We start from the raw sequence: 19501 nt of genomic DNA, 5'->3' as shown, positions 1-19501 counted from the left end.
CGTATCTAACTGTGTGCTTTCCATTTTTCTCTGTTGCTCAGTGTGAGCTCCAACACAATTTGCGCTTATGTTTTAGTCTTGTAACGTTGAATTCCTAAGTGTCTAAACTTCTCTCTCCTCTACCTCCCACAGAAAGCTTCCTCCATCTCTCTGTCTGTCTGTCTCTCTCTCTCTGTTGCTCACAGTCTCTGGTAACTCAAGGGATGACCATCACCTACACAGCGCGGGTGGCTAATGTCCGCTTTTGCAGTTTTTCCAAACTGCTGGTTCTCTGGAAAGGCAGCATCTACAAACTCCTCTACAAAGAATTCCTCGTCTTCTCCTTCATGTACGCAGTGCTCAGCGTTGCCTACAGGTTAGTAACTGCTCCTCAAGAGCTGAGTAAACCTGCTCTGTGTTATCTGCTATTCCATCATGGTTTTTGACAGCTGTGCTGCTTGTACTGAGCATCAAGGTAGGAGCTTGGTTGCAGGTAATTTGAAGAAATCCTGCCACGGGCTGTTTGAGTCTCCCTGAAGACCCGGTGCTCAGGAAGAGGCAAATTGTTGACCTGCTGGTGATGCTTGAAGTGGAACATTAGGAGATGTGAGCTTAGATATGATGGCCCTCATGTTCGAATAGCTTGCTGATGCTCAACTATTACATGAAGGATGATTGTTTGTGCGTGGCACTGGGAGGCAGCTGAATACATTGACCTGAGGATGAGTGAGGGGAAGGCTGTTGGCATTTATTATGCAGCGGGCTGTCAGAAATGATGGTGGCTCCACATCCATTAGCTTTTGAGGATGTAGGGAGCAGAGCAGGCAAGAAAGAGAGAGGGCTTTGAGATGCTTCATTTTCTTTTCCTCTTCCCTTCCTGATTGGAATGGGTCTGGAGGCTTAGAAAAACCTGCTTGGTGCATTTCCCCTAATTGTTGCCTTATGAAGTCGGTGGATTAACAAGAACGTTCGAATTAAGAAACACAGGCATTTGGAATCTGGTACCAAATCACTTTGACCTCTAGATAAAGCAGCAATGTGCCCAAAAAAACTGAGGACCAACAACTTCAGGTTCAAGGGTCTAAACTTAAGCAGCTGAATCTGGGATAAGTTCGGAATAAGTTAAGCTTGGAAGGGTTGGCTCTGTTGACTATGGGCACTGTCAGCTTCACTTATGAACTCTCATAAATGCACTTCTCCCTGAACTTCATCCAACTCTCCTCAAATATGAGATGAAGTGAGGGCGCTTCCTTCTCTCTTTGATTAACCATGAAAAACGGTCCTGGTTGTTCTCAGAGTTTGTATGCGGAGATGTCTGAATGGTCACTAGGGGCTTGTTGACTGAAAATATACAGAGTAACATTGTTACTGAAAACAAAAAATACTGGACATCACAACAGGTCAGGCAGCATCTGTGGAGAGAGGGCAAGTTACCATTTCGAGTCTAGATGGCTCTTTAGCAGAGCAAGTGAGTTTGTTGATTGTTTATCAGAGAATTATTACAATGTAGAAAAAGGTCATTCGTCCCATCATAACTGCACTGCTTTTATCATTGGTTATCAATCGTATTTAATTATATACAAGTGAGAGGGCATTAATTGAGGTTTCACATACAGTCTTAAAGCATGGAGGAAAACCCTTCAGCCCATCCTGTCCCTGCTGGTAAGCTTGAGCACATATGAGGAGACACCTACTGTAACTGTGGTGTGATTGAGTTTGGAGGCATGTGCTTGAAATTTTCCATTCTGTAAATAAATATAAGACTGAGTAGAGACTGGCTCCAATGCTACCCTTTGTCAATTGGCTTTCTATAATTGAACAAGTTTAGAAAAAACAGGATTATTGGAATGTTACCCAAAGGGAATTCTTTTGGGGCAAATGAGGAACAGGTGGATAAACATTAGAAATGGAGGAAGTTACAGAACAACAATGTGACAGAGTGCGCAGAGCAATGTGATTAGTTTTGGATTGCTCCCTGATGGGTTGAATGGTTTCCTTGTATAACTGTCTTTGGTTGGAGGCTGGTAGTGGAAAAACAGTTAATTCGATTTAAAGATTTTCTCTTATTTATCATTTCATTTTTACTGCTGCAAAAGGTTTGTGCTGATTGAGGAGCAGAAGAGATATTTTGAGAAACTGGCCCTGTACTGCAATCACTATGCTAACCTAATCCCTATGGCTTTTGTACTCGGTAGGTTATTTCTTAATTTGTGTTCTCCTGTTTGCTTTATTCTGTTCCCCCAACTTTTTCCCGAACCTCTGGAAGCACCAGTCTGTCTGCTCTCGCCACCTGGTCTAAATCCTTTAGCCTTGCTGTCCTGTAATTGGGAATAATTGGGAAGTAAGTTAGAGGTGGCCTCTGCTAATTAAAGGCTTGTTTCCAAATTCCCAAATGTTCTGGCCAGAGGTTCACCATTCAGGGCTTATTGTGAACAAACCCTCTGTGAGTTTTCACCCCTGCTCTTCGTAAACTTTGGCAGCATCAATGCAACTCCACAGCAACTATCTTTATGGGTCTGCTGGTGTGCTGCTGGGGAAGGCGGGCTAGTATTGTGGTGAATGGCAACTACTGCAGTGACACTAGGAGCGGATGTACACACTGTCCTCTCCAAAACATTAATAATCCTCCAGATGTATGACTGGCATCGGCAGTCATGTTAGACACAATGCCCCCTCCCTCTCCCAAGAATTTAGGGTGGACTTTGACCTCTCCCCACCCCTTCCAACCACTCATAGGGGTTACCCAGTGTGCTGCTGAGATCAGACGGGAGACTGGTCTCTGACCTGTCCCATGGAAGCTGGTATAAGACCATACGATATAAGAGCAGAATTAGGCCATTTAGCCCATTATGACTGCTCCACCATTCGAGCGTGGCTGATATGTTTCTCAGTCCCATTCTCCTGCTTTCTCCCTGTGATCCTTGATCTCTTCAGTAGACAAAAAAACTTATCTGTCTTAAAGATGCTCAATAACTTGGCCTCCACAGCCCTCTGTGGCAATGAGCTCCACAGATTCACCACCTTCTGACCGAAGAAATTCCTCCCCACCTCAGTTTCTAAAGGTGCCTTCACTCTGAGGCTGTGCCCTCAGGCCCTAGTCTCTCCTACTGATGGAAGCATCTTCTCCATGTTGACTCTATCCAGGGCAGTGTTGCCATTGTTTTCAGAGCAAGTGGACAGGAAGAAGAAGTTAGCTATGGGTGAAAATGGGCTTATACCCTGCTGTTATTAGACTTCTGAATGGACCTCTCAAATTTTAAATTTAAGTTGATCTCACTGTTTGTGCACCTTCTCTGCAGTTGTAACATTATATTCTTTGCTCTGTTCTGTTGCCCTAATGCACTTTGTATGGTATATTTGCCTGTACTGCACACAAAACAAAACTTGTCACTGTACCTAGGTACATGTGACAATAATAAATCAAATCAAATTAAATCAAAATGATGAAGGTAGAACCCTCTTTGTGAACCCCATCGGTCTATGGTCTATCAGAGAGAATTCCTCTCCTTCACGTTGATGGAGAAGCCAACAGAGGAATTAATCTGGCAGGGGGCGGCTGGGGATGAGGGTCACAATCAGAGGATCATGTTATCCCATGAAATCAATGGAGTACAAACAAATGTTGGCATCCGTACTCTCAGATGTTGGAGTGTAGCAGACCAAACGTGGGTGACAGGAACAGATGGTGCATTTACCCTAAAGCAATGAAGATCATTTTGACAAGGTATATTTCGAGCAAAGGTCTAATTCCTGAGGGTGGTCCCATTTGCCATGCCATATTAGGGCACAGACAGCAGCTCAGATGCACAGTTAAGTTCTTTGTTTCTTGCCCCCTTCTAACTCCAATGCCCACCCTGCAAATATTTGGAGGCATCAACAGCTGAGATATTATTTTGCTGGAAAAGAAACCTCCAGTGGTTCAAGGCCACTCCTCAATTATTCCCTGCTCCCCCACCCTGGTGTCCTTGCCCACATTGGCACCACAAGTAGCACATCTGCAACAACAGAATAAATGGATTATTCATTGCATCGTGGTTTGTGGGACTCTATGTTCAAGGTAGCTGTTGTATCAGACTGTGTAAAGGGATATTGGTGATGTAGCGGGAATGTTGCTGGATGGGTAGTCGGAAAAACCCAGGTTAATGTTACGAGGACATGGGTTCAGATCCTAGCACGGCAGATTAATTATCTGGAGTATAAATCCGTATATGACTCCAGATATTGTAATGTCTGAAATGACCTAGCAACCCTCTCAGTTCAAGGGCAATTAGGGATGGGCAAGAAATGCTGTTTGGGCCAGCTTTGCCCACATCCCCAAGAAAGACTAGAGAGAAAAGACAGAATGAACTTCCACACATGTCAGAGAGCCAACAGAAATTGAGGAACGATGGGCAGCAATAACTTAAGTGAGGTGCAGTGATCATTTACCATCTTATTTACCACTGTCAAGCTGAATAATTTGCTCTGATTGTTGTAGCTGCTTAGAATAATGGAAGCAGAGGCTATTCAGCCCATTGTGTCTCTACTGACCCTTCAGTCCTGAGGCACCGCCAGTTGTTTCTTGTCACTTGGACCACATTGATTCATGGATTTTTTTCCCCTGTCTTCTTTCCCCCTCCCCCTCAGGTTTTTATGTCACCCTTGTTGTAAACCGCTGGTGGAACCAGTACACCAGTATCCCGCTCCCCGACCGGCTCATGTGCGTCATCTCGGGGAACGTGCATGGGGCGGACGAGCGGGGTCGCATGCTTCGTCGGACAATGATGAGATACGCCAGCCTCTCTGCCCTCCTCATCCTCCGCTCCGTCAGCACTGCCGTCATCAAACGCTTCCCCACCATGGATCATGTCGTCGAGGCCGGTAAGGCGACTGCAGGAGGCATCGCAGACCGCTCAGAAGCTTGGAGCTGTACCTCTGCAACGGCCAATTGCGAAATGTTGCTGCCGTTATTTTAGGAAGGGAAGGAGGGAGGGCGGGAGAGACAGAAACCCGCTGTGTTTGATGGACAATTGGCTAAAGAACCAGGGAGAAAAGATAACATTTTACACATTGGAGAAGTGTTCCAAAGAAGGGTCACTGAAATGTTGACTCTGCTTTCACTTTCCACAGATACTGCTCAGGACCTGGTGTTTCTCCAGCAATTTCTGCTTTTGATCTTACACACTGTCTTGTTGTGATATTGAATGCCACTTTTTTTAGAAAACATTGAATATAGGATGTGGGCTAGGCGAGCTTTCTTCTCAATCAAGTGAGGTCTGCAATAAACATTAGGAACCTGGTTTAATGGGCTTTTATTTTATCACATCGCAACATGGGTCCTGAGTTCTGCCCATGGTGGATGCTGGGTAAGTTGGCATGGTGGGTTTAGGGGCAAAGATTGGTGAGTGGGGGCATGAGTTAGCACTGAGTTGGTACAGGGGCTATTAAAGGTGGTAGAGAGAGGCATGGAGAGTATGAGGGGCCAATGGGAGCAGGTACACAGTGTAGGGTGACATGCACTGGCATGGATGACATCTCGGGTACATGTGGGTGTGAGGACTGGAGGGCCTCTGTCATTTCCACCAGCCTGCCAAGACATTGGCGCTCCTCTCATTATGGCCTCTGGTGCTTCTCTGGTGTTGGTCGTTCCGCTGTTGCTGACCTGGTCCTCAGTCGCCTCGGGTCAGAGATCGGAAATTGCCTCCCTGTGTGTCTCTCTGCCTCCGTTTATCCCTTTTAAAATAACCCTCAAAACCCACTTCTTTGACCCATGCTTTTGCTCATCTGACCCAATAGAGGCAGAAACCCTCATAACATTTAAGAAATATTTTGATGTGAACTTGCAATGCGAAAGCATACAAGGCTATGGGCCAAATCCTTGAAAATGGGATTAGAATATTGAGGTGCTTGTTTTGACTGCCACAGAAGACCCCTATGACTCTAGTATCAAACTATGTGGTCACATTTTGATTTATAATGCTCTTGTGAGGCACCTTATGTCATTTTATAATGTCAAAGGTGCTCGAGAAATGTGGTTTATGGTTGTCATGGCAACAGTATTCCATGCCCACTACCAAACTGAAATATTTCATTGCCAACTGGAAATGATGGTCAAGGCAATGGATTAAGGCTAAGAATAATGACAAGAAGATGACATTTGAACCTAAGAGCATAAGAAATAGGAGCAGGAATGGGCCATCTGGCCCCTCAAGTCTGCTCCGCCATTCAATAAGATCATGGCTGATCTTTTCATGGACTCAGCTCCACTTACCCGCCCACTCACCATAACCCTTAATTGCCTTACTGTTCAAAAATCTATCCATCATTGCCCTAAAAACATTCAACGAGGTAGCCTCAACTGCTTCATTCGGAGGGAATTCCACAGATTCACAACCCTTTGGGTAAAGAAGTTCCTCCTCAACTCAGTCCTAAACCCGCTCTCCCCTTATTTTGAGGCTACGCCTCCCAGTTCTTGACCGAAGTATTTCAGCTATTAGCACTCGGATCGTTGAATGTAACCTGTTTCCTTTGCAGGGTTTATGACCAGAGATGAGCGAAAGAAGTATGAAAGTCTTCACTCTCCCTATAACAAGTATTGGATTCCGTGTGTCTGGTTTACAAACCTGGCCGCAAAGGGACGTAAGGAAGGCCGAATCAGAGATGACAACGCCCTCAAGCTGTTAATGGAGGTATTGAGTTTTCAATGTCATTGAATCTAGACCATGTTGGAAGATGGAGGCCCACGTGATTCAAATCGTTTCCTCCCAGTTCCCATCTCCTCTTTGATAGTTTTGACATCTAGCGATGGGCCAAATAGCCTCCTTCTGTGCTGTGTCCATGCCGATATTGTTCAGTCTCACTCTGAGGGAGCATTGTTCTTGCACAGAGATTTTTGAATGATCATTTCGAACAGCGCCACTGAGTGTCATATGTCAGAGCTATTCCAAGCCCCTGTCATTTTGGATCACTCATCCGATATCTTTTACCTGTCCATCAGCTAGAATATACAAATTTACATTGTCTCCCCATTATATGGAGAAATGATAAAGGCTTTTCATCACTGAGACCTGATTCCTGGATGCAACATGTGGCCTTAGTGATGTCTTGGTGCACACAAAGATTAGCATTCATATAGTGTCTTCCATGAGCCCAAATAACTCAAAGCAGTGCTTTTGAAGCATGTTTGTGATGTGTATGTCTGTAAATAGAGTCATAGAGTCGTACAGCATGGAAACAGACGCTTTGGTCCAACTTGTCCATGCTGACCAGATATTCTGAATTAATCTCGTCCCATTTGCCAGCATTTAGCCATATCCATCTAAAACTGTCCTATTCACGTACCCATCCAGATGCCTTTTAAATGTTGTAATTGTACAAACCTCCACCACTTCCTCTGGCAGCTCATTCCATACACGCATCACCCTCTGCATGAAAAAGTTGCCCCTTGGGTCCATTTTAAATCTTTCCCTGCTCTCACCTTAAACTTATGCCCTTTAGTTTTGGACTCCCTTACCCTGGGAAAAAGACCTTGCCTATTCACCCTATCTATTCCCCTCATGATTTTATAAATCTCTATAAGGACACCCCTCAACGTCTGATGCTCCAGGGAAAATAGCCCCAGCCTATTCAGCCTCTCCCTATAGCTTAAACTATCCAAACCCGGCAACATCCTTGTAAATCTTTTCTGAACCCTTTCAAGTTTCACAACATCCTTCCTATAGCAGGGACAGCAGAACTGAACACAGTATTCCAAAAGTGGCCTAACCAATGTCCCGTATAGCTGCAACACAACGTCCCAACTCCTATTCTCAATGTACTGACTAATACATTTTTTTTAAAGTGCATGAAGATTGGCTCTAGTTCTATCCTTCACCACTTGGCTTTCTGGAGTATAACAGCTCAAACTTTGGATCACTAATTGATAGGGGTCTGGGTTTAATCGCACTTTATGTGCTAGACCACTACAGTCAGACGTTGCTGTAGTGAAAAGATCAAGACAGATCCTGATCCTGACTTTCAATTTGCAGAGTTACACAAAATGGAATGTCGTCACTTATTGCAAGGGGAGTGGAATACACAATAAAGGACATTTTCCTTCCAGCTGTACAGGACCTTAACAAAGCCACATCTCGAATACTGTGTACAGTTTTGGTCTCCTTCTTTAAGAAAGGATGTAAATGTGTTAGCAGGAGCTCGGAGAAGGTTGAATAGGCTGAGCCTCTTTCATTAGTTTTTAGAAGAATGAGAGGTGATCATTGGGGTCACATGGTGGCCTGGTGATTAGCAGAGTTGCCTCACAGTGCTCGGGACCCAGGTTCAATTCCAGTCTCAGGTGATTGTCTGTGTGGAGTTTGCACATTCTCTCTGTGTCTGCATGGGTTTCTTCTGGGTGTTCTGGTTTTTCCCACAGCCCAAAGATGTGCAGGTTAGGGTGGATTGGCTGTGTTAAATTGCCCTCTCATGTCCAGGGATATGCAGGCTGGGTGGATTAGCCTTGGGAAATGTGGGGTTACAGGGGAGGGTAGGACTGGGTGGGATGCTCTTCAATGTAGACTTGATGGGCCAAATGGCTTGCTTCCACATTGTTGGGGTTTCTATCTTAATGAGACATATCAGATCCTGAGAGGACTTGGTGGGGGAGGTGCCAAAATGATGGTTTCCGCTTGTGGGACAGACCAGGTTGAGGGGACACAGTTTAAAAAATCAGGAGTTCCCCATTTAAGATGGAGATAAGGAAGATTTTTTTTCCCTCTGAGGGTTGAAAGTTTTTGAAATTCTCTTCCTTAGAGAATGGTAGAAGCAGAGTCATTGAATACTTTCAAGAAAAGGTAAATAGATTCTACATTAATCAGCCAGGTATTTTTCAAGTTAATCACGGGATGTGGGCGTCACTGGCTATGCAGCATTTATTGCCCTTTCCTAATTGCCCAGGGGGCAGTTAAAAGTTGACCAATGGGTCATTGGTTACCAGATGGATAGCAGATGGTTGCCATTGGATAGTCAGAGACTTTTTCCCAGGGCGGAAATGACTATTACGAGGGGGCATAATTTTAAGGTGATTGGAGGAAGGTATAGGGGAGATGTCAGAGTTAGGTTCTTTACACACAGAGAGTGGTGGGCAGGTGGAATGTGCTGCCGGCAGTGGTAGTGGAGTCAGAAACTTTAGAGACCTCTAAGTGACTGTTGGATAGGCACATGGAGGATAGTAAAATGTAGGGTATGCAGGGTAGTTTGATCTTAGTAGGATAATAGGTCGGCACAACATGGTGGGCCGGAGGGCCTGTACTGTTCTATGTTCCATGTTCAGAGCTGTAGGTGGGGAATGTGGAGTTGAAGCCACAATCAGATCAGGCATAATCGTACTGACTGCCAGGGCAGACCAGAGGGACTGAATGGCCTGCTCCTGCTTGGAGTCCTCCTATGTTCGTGGTGTAGGAGGAAAGGTGGAGGACTGGGAATAACTCTCATAAAGAGCTGTCACAAACATGCTGAGCTGAATGGCCACCTTTAACGTTACAACCATTCTATGATGCTGGAAGACTATGTAATGTGGGAGAGGGATGAAGAAGGGACTAAGCCGGATGGTGAGACTTCTGTGGTCAAGTGAGAGAACGGCCCCGTGTGAGACCCCAGCAGCCCAAGAGAGAATGGTGTCTGGAGAGGGGAGGGGAGGAATTGTTTATGTGTCTTTAATTGCAGAGTTTCACTGAACCAGACATTCCAAAAGTACCAGTTACTTCCCACAAAGTGAATCCTCTGCTGTCTATAAAAAGTGCAGAGCTCAGAGGATGGTTTTCAAAGTGTGAGGTAATACATTTTTGGGGAAGGCCAACAAGCAAAGGAAATATGCAATGAACTGGGAGAATACTGAGCAGTGTACAGTAACAGAGGGAGCTCGGAGTGAATGCCCACAGAAGATAGATATAAGATGATTGAGAAAGCATAGGGGAAAATACTTGTCTTTCGTATTGACTATAAGAGCTGGGAGGTTGTGCTGGAACCAACCAAGCGCTTGTAAGTTGGACATTTATTAATTGGGGACCACCCTGTATACCAGTAATTGGTTTTAATGCATAACAAATAGCATTACTTTGATGTGCATGGCTGAAGACTGTCCTTGATTTTGTCTTCTGTTTGAGCAATCTGTAAAGATCCCAAATTCATAATGTGGCATCAAACGATGTGATTAGACGCCAAATCACCTAACCAGCAAAACCAACGTCTATCAATGCTCCCTTTAATGCCTTAGAAACTTTGGGCAAATCAACCCTTAACCTTCTAAATTTTAGGTACCACAACCTTACCTACTTTTTAATCACTCTTCTTTACATCATCCCTCAACACCATTCTGGTCAATCTGTGGCTCAGTGTCAGATTTTTGTCTGGTAATTATTTGTTTTGAAGCACTTGGAACCTTTGCTATATTAAAGGTGCGATGTAAATTTAAATTGTCGTTGGTTGCAAAGCAGCATCCACTCCCCCGAAGGACTTTAGGAGCAGGCCAGATTGACCGCACCTAAACGTTCACTGTGCTCCGAGCAGTCAACGAGCAATGCCACAGGAAATCTACCATTCAGTGAAGAATACTGTGAAACATAAAAGTAAAGACTGCAATCAGGTTTTGTTTTAAATTGCTGAAATACTCATTGTTGTTTTCATGCCAATTCTGTTCCCTGAGGGGTGGGGCGGGTGGGGGTGGGGTGTGGTATTGATGCTGTACTTACTTCTGTGTACCTTTAATTTCATTTATTGTGTCCTCCTTACTGAGTTACACCCTTGTCATACTTAGAGAAAAATTATTAGAGCTTGATTTTTAATATTGTACTTTCAGTTCCCTACTTATCTACTTCTTTTTGTCATTCAGGAACTGAATACTTTTAGAGCCAAGTGCAGCCTTCTCTTTCACTATGACTGGATCAGTATCCCACTGGTGTACACACAGGTAATGGGTTAAATGCTATTGACCATTGCACACTTGGTGAGGAGCTTCTCCTTTGCAACAAATGGCTGAAGCTCCTTATAGAGGAGTGTCCAGCATTTTGACAGCTTTTACCACTGCTGGGTTCATTGACATTAGCCAGGGTAGCAGCAGAGATGCGGGAATCTGCTATAAAAACAGAAATTGCCAGAAAAGCTCAGCAGGTCTGGCAGCATCTGTGGAGAGAAATCAGAGTAAACATTTCAGGTCAAGTGACCCTTCCTCTGAAGGAGTCTACTCATGGCTCATAAACTGATGATAGCTCCTAATCCTCATCTATTGGCTTATGTTGAAAGTGCATGATAACAGATCAGGACATGGAATTCACCAGTATTAAAATCTCTCCACCCCTGGCCTCATCCCATGTCCAACCCTCCCTCTCATCCCCACCTCCTTGACCTGACACAATCTGTCCATCTTTTCTCCCACCTATCTGCTCCTCCCACCTCACTGACCAATCCCCACCACTGCCCACCTGCACTCACCTATCACCATCCCACCTACATTCCCCAGCCCCACCCCTCCTCTCTCTATTTATTTCCCAGCTTCCTTCCCCCTCCCCATTTCTGAAGAAGGGTCCCAACCCGAAACATCAACTTTCCTGCTCCTCTGATGCTGCCTGGCCTGCTGAGTTCCTCCAGCCCCATACTGTGTTGTCTCTGACTCCAGCATCTGCAGTTCTCGCTATCTCCAGGTTTAGGTTTGAATGTGTTGTAGTGATATTGTCCCTAGACCAAAGGTAAAGTCACCATAGTCCAACCAGACCACAGGGCTGCTCTCTCATTAGAGAGAGATGACTACTGGTGGTTTAACCTAAGGGTCACTATGCCTCAAGTGAGGGAAGAGACTGAGAAGGAGAGTCCTTCATGGTGATCTCAGCCAGTGTGGGAATTGAACATACACTGTTGGCATCATTCTGCAACATAAACCAGGCAGCCAGCTGACTGAGCTAAACTAACCCCAGAACATCAACCTGGACCTTTGAGTTACTAGCCTGGAGATATGTTCCTGCAGTGAGGGAATGCTGGCAGTGTGTGAAACTGCAAAGTCTCAACATTCGTAAGAGACAAGATTAGACCAGGACCTGGAGGATTCTTGTGGTGCAGTGGTAGTGTCCCTACCTCTGGGCCAAAGGACCAGGTTCAAATCTCACCCATTCCAGAGGCATGGCTGAGCAGATTGATTAAAGATATCTACAATGTGACCTCTAGTGGTGAGATAGGGTTTTTACATCTGTTGATTTGACTACTTGCCAGACACTGAGGTGTCTGCTCAGCTGTGAGGTGTTGAGCATGGAAGGCATGTTGCTCCCTTTTGGAGGAAGAGATGGCCCAGACAATGAGGCAGTTTTGGAGCAGCATTGACGGTGTTCTGGCACCTGGTTTAGCAACCCCTCAGATGGTCTCCTCAGGACAGAACACTGAGGTAGAAATATTCCAGACTCTTTCCATGCAAACGCTAATCACATGCTCTCCCCCTTCTCTTCTGTCTCTCTCTCTCTCTCTACAGGTTGTTACAATCGCAGTGTACAGTTTCTTCATGACCTGCCTGATTGGACGACAGTTTCTTGACCCTGCCCAGGGTTACGCAGGTCACGACATTGATTTGTACGTTCCTGTATTCACCCTGCTTCAGTTTTTCTTCTACGCTGGCTGGCTGAAGGTAAGATCAGCAACAGGATGGAGGTGCAGGGGCTGTGATTGTCAGTATCTTTTACTGAATCAGAATCCAACTCTCAGAGGAGCAGGAAATCTTGGGCATCACTGAAAACAGGCAAAATTGTTGAAGATTTTCATCTTGCACACATCAGGACACTTTGCAAGAATACCAATTCAAGAGGAAAACCAACACTTACACTGTTTTAGAGGAGAGTCTTGATTGGTTGGCAAGTGGACTCTGACTGGTAGAGACAGTGCCTTTGAGAAAGTATAAATGATTGACAGATGACTATCAGCCTTTATTTCAGTTTTAAACTAGGCAGGTTGACATTGATTGGTGAAGGCATAAGCAGTGAATCAGTGACTATCTGTCACCTATTTTGTTGAGTTGAAATGGGTTCAATGTCTATACACGTCCTTTTCTGTCTGCAAAGATCAGGATCCTGTGCAGTAATATATAGAGGGGTTCAGGTAGATAATTCTTTTGAAAGTTCCGTCACAGGTAGACAAGTGGTTAAGAAGATATTTAGCACGCTTGCCTTCATTGCTCAGACCACTGAGTATAGGAGGTGGGACATCATGTTGATGTCGTACAGGACGTTGGTGAGGTCACTTTTGGAGTACTGTGTCCAGTACTGGTCGCCTTGCTACAGGAAATATATTATTAATTTGGAGACTGTTCAGAAAAGATTTACCAGGATGCTGCCGGGACTGGAGATTTTGAGTTACAAGGAAAGGTTGGATAAGCTGGGACTTTTTTCATGGCGTGTAAGAGACTGAGGGGTGATGTTACAAAGGTTTATAAAATCATGAGGGGCATAGGTGAATGGCAAAGGTCTTTTCCCTAGAGTAGGGGAGTTCAAAACTAAGGAGTATGTTTTTAAAGTGAGAGAGGAAAGATTTAAAAGGGACCTGAGGGGAAATGTTTTCACATAGAGGGTGGATCGTATGTGGAATGAACTGCCAGCACAAGTGGTAGATGCAGGTACAGTTACAACATCTAAAAGACATTTGGACAGGTACATGAAAAGGAAAGGTTTAGAGGGATATGGGCTGACTACAGGCAAGTGGGACTAGTTTAGATTAGGAAACTTGGTCGGCATGGATGAGTTGGACCGAAGGGTCTGTTTCCATGCTGTATGACTCTAAATGTGCCACACTGCAGACAGTGGATCATCATTAATTGGTGCTTTCTCCGTGGCAACATCTCTACCAGTATGAGTGCAAAATGAAAAGCGTTGATTAAAATATATCCTGTCCTAACAATGTTCATGTTCCAGATCTCTCCCTGCACACTTAGTGTCTAAGACTGAAATATTCACATTGTCCTATATTGTCATAGCTCACTCAATAGAATCTCTGGAGTTCACTCCTCTAGAGTGCGATGGATGCTGGAACACTGAATAAATTTAAGGGGGAGTTGGACAGGTTTTTAATTAGTAATGGGTATGAATGGGTAGGAAAATGGAGTTGAGGCTGAGGTGAGATTAGCCTTGATGGTATTGAATAGCAGAGCAGGCTCGAGGGGCTGAATGGCCTATTCCTGCTCCTAGTCCTTATGTTCTTATAAAGATAGGGAAGTCTTGCTAAAACTATACAAGACACTAATCAGACCACACCTGAACAGTGTTGGTGAAGAGTTTTGGCCCTCCTATCTGAAGAAAAATAAATTGGCATTGGAGGCTGTCCAAAGAAGGTTCACTAGGTTAATCCTGGGTATAGAGGGATTTTATTTTTAATGAAGAGAGATTGAGTTGGTTGGGCCTGTATGCAATGCAATTTAGAGGAGACCGTTTTGAAAATGTAGGATTCTTAGGGGGTTTGATAGAGTAGATGCAGAAAGGGTATTGCCCTGAATGGGGCACTCTCTCAGAGTAAGGGGTGGACTGTTCGTGGTGAAGATGTGGAGATATTCCTTCACTCAGAGGGTGGTGTATCTTTGTAATTCTTTGCCCCAGAGTGGAGGCTCAGTCAAGCCACAGATTGATAGATTTCTGCATATTAAAGGCAACACGGGGTTTGGAGATAGAGCAGGGAAAATGGCGTTGAGGTAAAAGATCAGCCATGATCTAGAATGGTGCAGCAGGCTCACTCAAGGGGCTGAATGGCCTGCTTTTACATACCTCTTCACCTTGTCACTCATCACACTGTCCCCTTAGCCCTTAAAACATTTTCTCTCAATGCCTCAAAACTGAGGCACTCAGTCTCTCTTTCCTGCTATCTGCACCAATCCCTTGAAACAAGGATGATGCCTGCTTAGCTTCACAAGTAGTGTGCCCCCTGGGCTTTGGGCAGAGAGGACGAGTGTTGTCCTGAGGGAGTGTGGTTCTCAAGCCAGGGTTCTGCTTTCTGCTTTCTCCCCTTCTGCGTTCTGTGCTTCCCTGCAGCAGAGTTGAAGCAGTTAGTTTCCAACTGTGTTGTTGCCTGTTGATGAGGCGCTACATATGGCATGTTCCTCCTTGCCACCGATGTCAGCTTTCACTGAGGCCATCAGAGTATCTTTAAAAAGTTTCCCCCATTGCCAACTCTCTTCATTTGCTACTTTAGCCCGGTCATTTGCGACCGGGGTCATGACTGAGTGCCACCTTGATAGGAAATTTTACAACAGCAACAGACTGGGCACCAAAATGAGCCGACCCTTCAGCACAATCCACAATTTACAATCAATTACTGCTCGGTTGTGGCCTTGAATCTCTTCAATTCCGTGTAGAAGGGGGTTCATCTCTCACTAACATCAGACAGAGCAAAATCATCCACTGTTCCTTCTTCAGAAAAGTACTACCCCTCCAGCTATTATTATTATTATTATTATTATTATTATTATTATCATTATCATCATCATCATCATCGTCAACGACAGAGTAACTTTAAAAGGCATTGGAGATTTCCCACATCTTACCGACTATTGTCTGTGTGTCACCTAATGGTTAATCCAGAATGGACCTGGCTGGCCCTTTCCGCTTACTGTGACGTTGGTATCTTGGGATTTAGGAATCTGGCTCTTTCATCCAGATTTGCCCACTCAGGAACCCATTGTGTGAAAGTACACAAATTGCACACTGCAGCACGCTTTGCAATTACGTCCCATTGTGCTTCTTGAGGTTGGCTCAATGAATGCCAAGATAAGAGCCTTCTGTAAGGTTGACATAGGTGTGTCTGATTACAGGTAGCAGAACAACTAATAAATCCCTTTGGAGAAGACGACGATGACTTTGAAACAAATCGTTTGATTGATCGGAACTTTCAGGTAATGACTGCGGCACATGGAGCATCTTTGGATGGCACAGGGGCGGAGGGGATAGTACCTCAGCTGCCTTCACTTGTGAAGGGCCTCGACAAGATTTCAGAACATATGTACTGAGCACTTTCTATTACTGTTAGAGCCTGTATGTTGTTGAGAGTTTCTATGGTTGATTCATGATCTATGCCAAACTCAGCTCAGATGGAACAGGAAGGTTCAAATCGGACTTGTAGGTTTGGACTCGGAAAGTTCAAGACACAGTGTTCCAAGTCTGGATTGTGAGCTAATGTGGCAACAGATTCTGTTTTGGATTCTCTCAGTCAACTGGTCTATTAACCTGCTAAAAGATGAATGGATGGCATGGTGGTAATGTTACTGCTCTTGCGATCCAGAATCCCAGGCTGGGCACCTGGGTTAAAATCCTACCATAGCAGATGGTGAAAATCAAATTTAATATAAACAAAGAGGTAGCCTAATGGTGACTGTGATGTGAAAACCCATCTGGTTCACTACTGCCTTCTCGAGAAGGAAATCCTTACCTCCAGACCCACGATAACGTGACTGCCTCTTTCATTCCTGATAGATGATGAACGGTTAGCCATTGGCCAAGTCAAGCTAGTTACACCCGCATCGCATGAACAAAAATCAAACAGCCTATCTTGCATTGTGATTGACCACTTTTTGTAAGGTACTGAACGTTTACCATGGAGCAGTACATCAGCATGAGTTCACACAGTCAGAAGACGAGGCAAGAAACCTGGAGGGATGGCAGCAATGGGGTGGTGGGGCGGGGGTGGGGGGGGGGGGGGGTGAAAAGCAAAATCACTTTTGACTGTATCGCCTCTTGCCCCCTCCATCCCAACCCACCCCTCCTTCCCAAAGTCTCTCCTAAGCATTCCTTGACTGAGTTACTCTTGTTGAGTTGGCTGTCCCTTTTTTGCAGGGTTGCATTGACTGTAGTTGTGACTGTTGCATTCAGGTGTCAATGATGGCGGTCGATGACATGTATCAGGATTTGCCCCTAATGGAAAAGGATCGATATTGGAACGAGTCCAACCCTCGCCCCCCATACACTGCTGCCACCGTGTTTGTGCTGCAGAAACCGTCCTTTCAGGGATCCACCTTCGACATGACGTGAGTTGCTATCACTTTTACAACATTGCATGCACGACTAGGCAGGGCAATGCGGTGTGGTGGAAGGACGGCCAAACTAGGTTCCTCAGTGTGTTCTCTTAAATCCAGCTGTTGCTCCATTTGTGAAAGCAAACACAGCAGTGCAAAATGGATAACACACAGCAAGGCCTTGTATTTAAATAGATCCTTTCGTGACCTCGGTCTTTCCCAAAGTGCTTACCATCCATGAGGTGTGCTTGTTGTTGTTTAGGGAATGCACCTTCCCATTTGTGTTTCCTTTTCCTGTGTCAAATGACACCCCTGCCTTGTCTTCTGAAGTTAGAACAGTCTTTAAAATCTATGGTTAGTCCCCATAGTGGGGCAGCTTTAATATCAGAGGCTGAGAGCTGAAATTTAATGCCCTTTTCTACGATTGAGGTGAAAGAGGTCACACTGGTACAGTATGGACTTGTTGAAGATACATGACCAGGGATAAATAAAGGGAGCTTTGACTCTGTATTTGGCCCGTACTGCTTGTCGACAGCCTGTGTTTTGAAAGGAACTATGTAAATGTGAACTTTTTCCAAAAACAAAGGGTTAGATTGGATTTAACTACATCAGTGAATTCATCTCCCTGTCATGAATAAGGGCATGTTCCTCAACAATGTCTCTTCTTTTTGTAAAAACCGAGCTCTAAAAATTCGGACACTTGCAAAAATCATTTTGTATTATGACTTGATGCTCTTCAATTCGATAAAGGTGAAAGCACCTCGTCATCTGTACAAATGATGACCTTCCAGCAGACTGCTGTGTGACTAGTGTATTAAGTAGTTGACACTGTTAATGTTCCAGTTCATTAGGAAGCTCCCTTCAAGTTGTTTTCTCAAAAGTTCTGGGGGTTGGGGGGGGGAGGGGAAGTACTGAATTGATTCAGTGCAAGTTGTACTTGTGCTATCGAGGTCCCCAAACCAAGGGCTCACGTTTCTGCTCAGTTAGGCATTGGGACGCTCAGAGTTCTGCAGTCACCATCACACCCTGTCAATCAAAAAGTGCCTGTGGGATCTTGCTTTGTAGCCATCCGCTGTTATTTAGAGAAAAACAAGCTGTTCACGGGATGTGGGCATTGCTGCCCTCAAGAAGATGGTGGTGAGCTGCCATTTTGAACCGCTGCAGTCCTCGTGGTGTAGGGAAGGGAGGTCAGAACTTTAACACAGTGACAGTGAAGGAACGGCAATATTGCTCCAAGTCAGGACAGTATGCGGCTTGGAGGGGAAACGGTTTTCCCATGTGGCTACTGCCTTTGACCTTCTAGCTGGTAGAAGCCCTGGGTTTGGGCAGTGGTGTAGAGGGAAGGTTGAGGCAGTTCTGTGCGAGAGGACTACTCATCGAAGTTGAAGCATTTCAACATGCTATGGGTGTGGGGGAGGGGGAGGGGGAGCAGGGAGAAAGGGCATTGATCTCTTTTAGTTGGACACTGAACCTGCACTCTCCTTTTTTTTTGAAAAAAATAATTTTTAGGATTTCGAAAGACGACATGCACTTTCAGCCGATAGAAGAGATCGAGGAGAATCTGGAACAGGGCAATCGGCACCACGTACCACTCTTCAGCCGTCTCTTACCCACTGGCCCCTCGCCACCCAGTTTCCGTAGCAACATTGCCCGCAATGCCCGGCCCTTCCAGTTGCTGAAGCGGGGGAACAGCGTCTCCTCGGATGCTTCCATGTACAGCTGCTTGTGCCAGGACACCCAGACCACTGCGTGCTCCTGTGGCACTTACAACGACCACAAGTCCCTGACCAAGATCCAGTTCCTCTCGGAGAACGACAGCGAGCCGGAAAGGAAAGGGACCGAGGCCGAGATGAGCAGTTTGAACCTCGGCGAGAAGGCTCTGCCTCCGGCCGTCCAAGATTTCGGAACTGGGGACTTGAGCGGCAGGAACAATGGGCTTCTAGATGCCCCCATTAAAGCTGCTGACCCCTCCACAGAAGCTGAACGTCACGGTCCGCTGTCTATCTCCCCCGTCAGTAACTCCAGAGAGAAATTTCCACACGGAGGGGATTTGATATTTTCATATGATCCACAGTTCGAGTCCTACGAAGACCACGACTGCAAAGTCCAGAGCCCTTTAGTGACTCAGCCTGTGCAGAAGCCCCCCGATCACAATCAGCCAGCAGCAGAAAAGATTCCAGTGGCAGAAAAAGGCACAGGCTCAGCTCTCCCACCCTGCAACAACAACAACAACACTCCACCTTCAGTGGGGCCCAGCTTCATGGAGACCGGTGCCTACCGGGGACCGTACGGTCTTCAGCATCCAGGGGTGGGGGTGAAGACTGAGGCTCCTCTACTCCCTCTTTCTCCTGCTGAGGAGGAACCCGGAGAGAAGTCCGATTGGCCCAGAATGACCAAACGGTCTCTACGGGCAGACGGTGTGGAGGATGAGAGCGTGCCCTTGCACATCTCTGAGCCACCGCGCGTCAATGGCAGGGAGTCCTTCCTTTCGAAAACCACATCTCAGCTGTGAAGAAGGAAGGCACGGCCAGATTTAGACTGAAC

The 19501-nt window shown here is 45.6% G+C and overlaps 1 protein-coding gene across 1 annotated transcript; it reads left to right on the top strand.

The window, feature by feature from the left end:
• The first annotated feature begins 203 nt into the window (after positions 1–203).
• Positions 204–19469, top strand: best2 (bestrophin 2). Its single transcript, XM_048617935.1, has 9 exons — positions 204–355; positions 2076–2170; positions 4606–4839; positions 6493–6647; positions 10823–10900; positions 12446–12598; positions 15761–15841; positions 16779–16969; positions 18467–19469. The coding sequence occupies exons 1-9, from the start codon at positions 204–206 to the stop codon at positions 19467–19469; spliced, it is 2142 nt and encodes a 713-aa protein (XP_048473892.1).
• The last annotated feature ends 32 nt before the right edge of the window (positions 19470–19501 follow it).

Source organism: Rhincodon typus, chromosome 38 (assembly GCF_021869965.1).
Source record: "Rhincodon typus isolate 14 chromosome 38, sRhiTyp1.1, whole genome shotgun sequence".
Classification (NCBI taxonomy): Eukaryota; Metazoa; Chordata; class Chondrichthyes; order Orectolobiformes; family Rhincodontidae; genus Rhincodon; species Rhincodon typus.
The sequence above is the reverse complement of the archived record's forward strand: the minus strand, read 5'-3'. Positions and strand labels throughout refer to the sequence as shown.

Excerpts from the sequence above, each read along its gene's own strand:
- best2 (XM_048617935.1), top strand. The coding sequence starts at position 204 with ATGACCATCACCTACACAGCGCGGGTGGCTAATGTCCGCTTTTGCAGT. Across the intron at positions 10,901-12,445 it reads TCCCACTGGTGTACACACAG|GTTGTTACAATCGCAGTGTA; the intron begins GTAATGGGTTAA and ends CTCTCTCTACAG. Across the intron at positions 15,842-16,778 it reads TGATTGATCGGAACTTTCAG|GGTTGCATTGACTGTAGTTG; the intron begins GTAATGACTGCG and ends CCTTTTTTGCAG.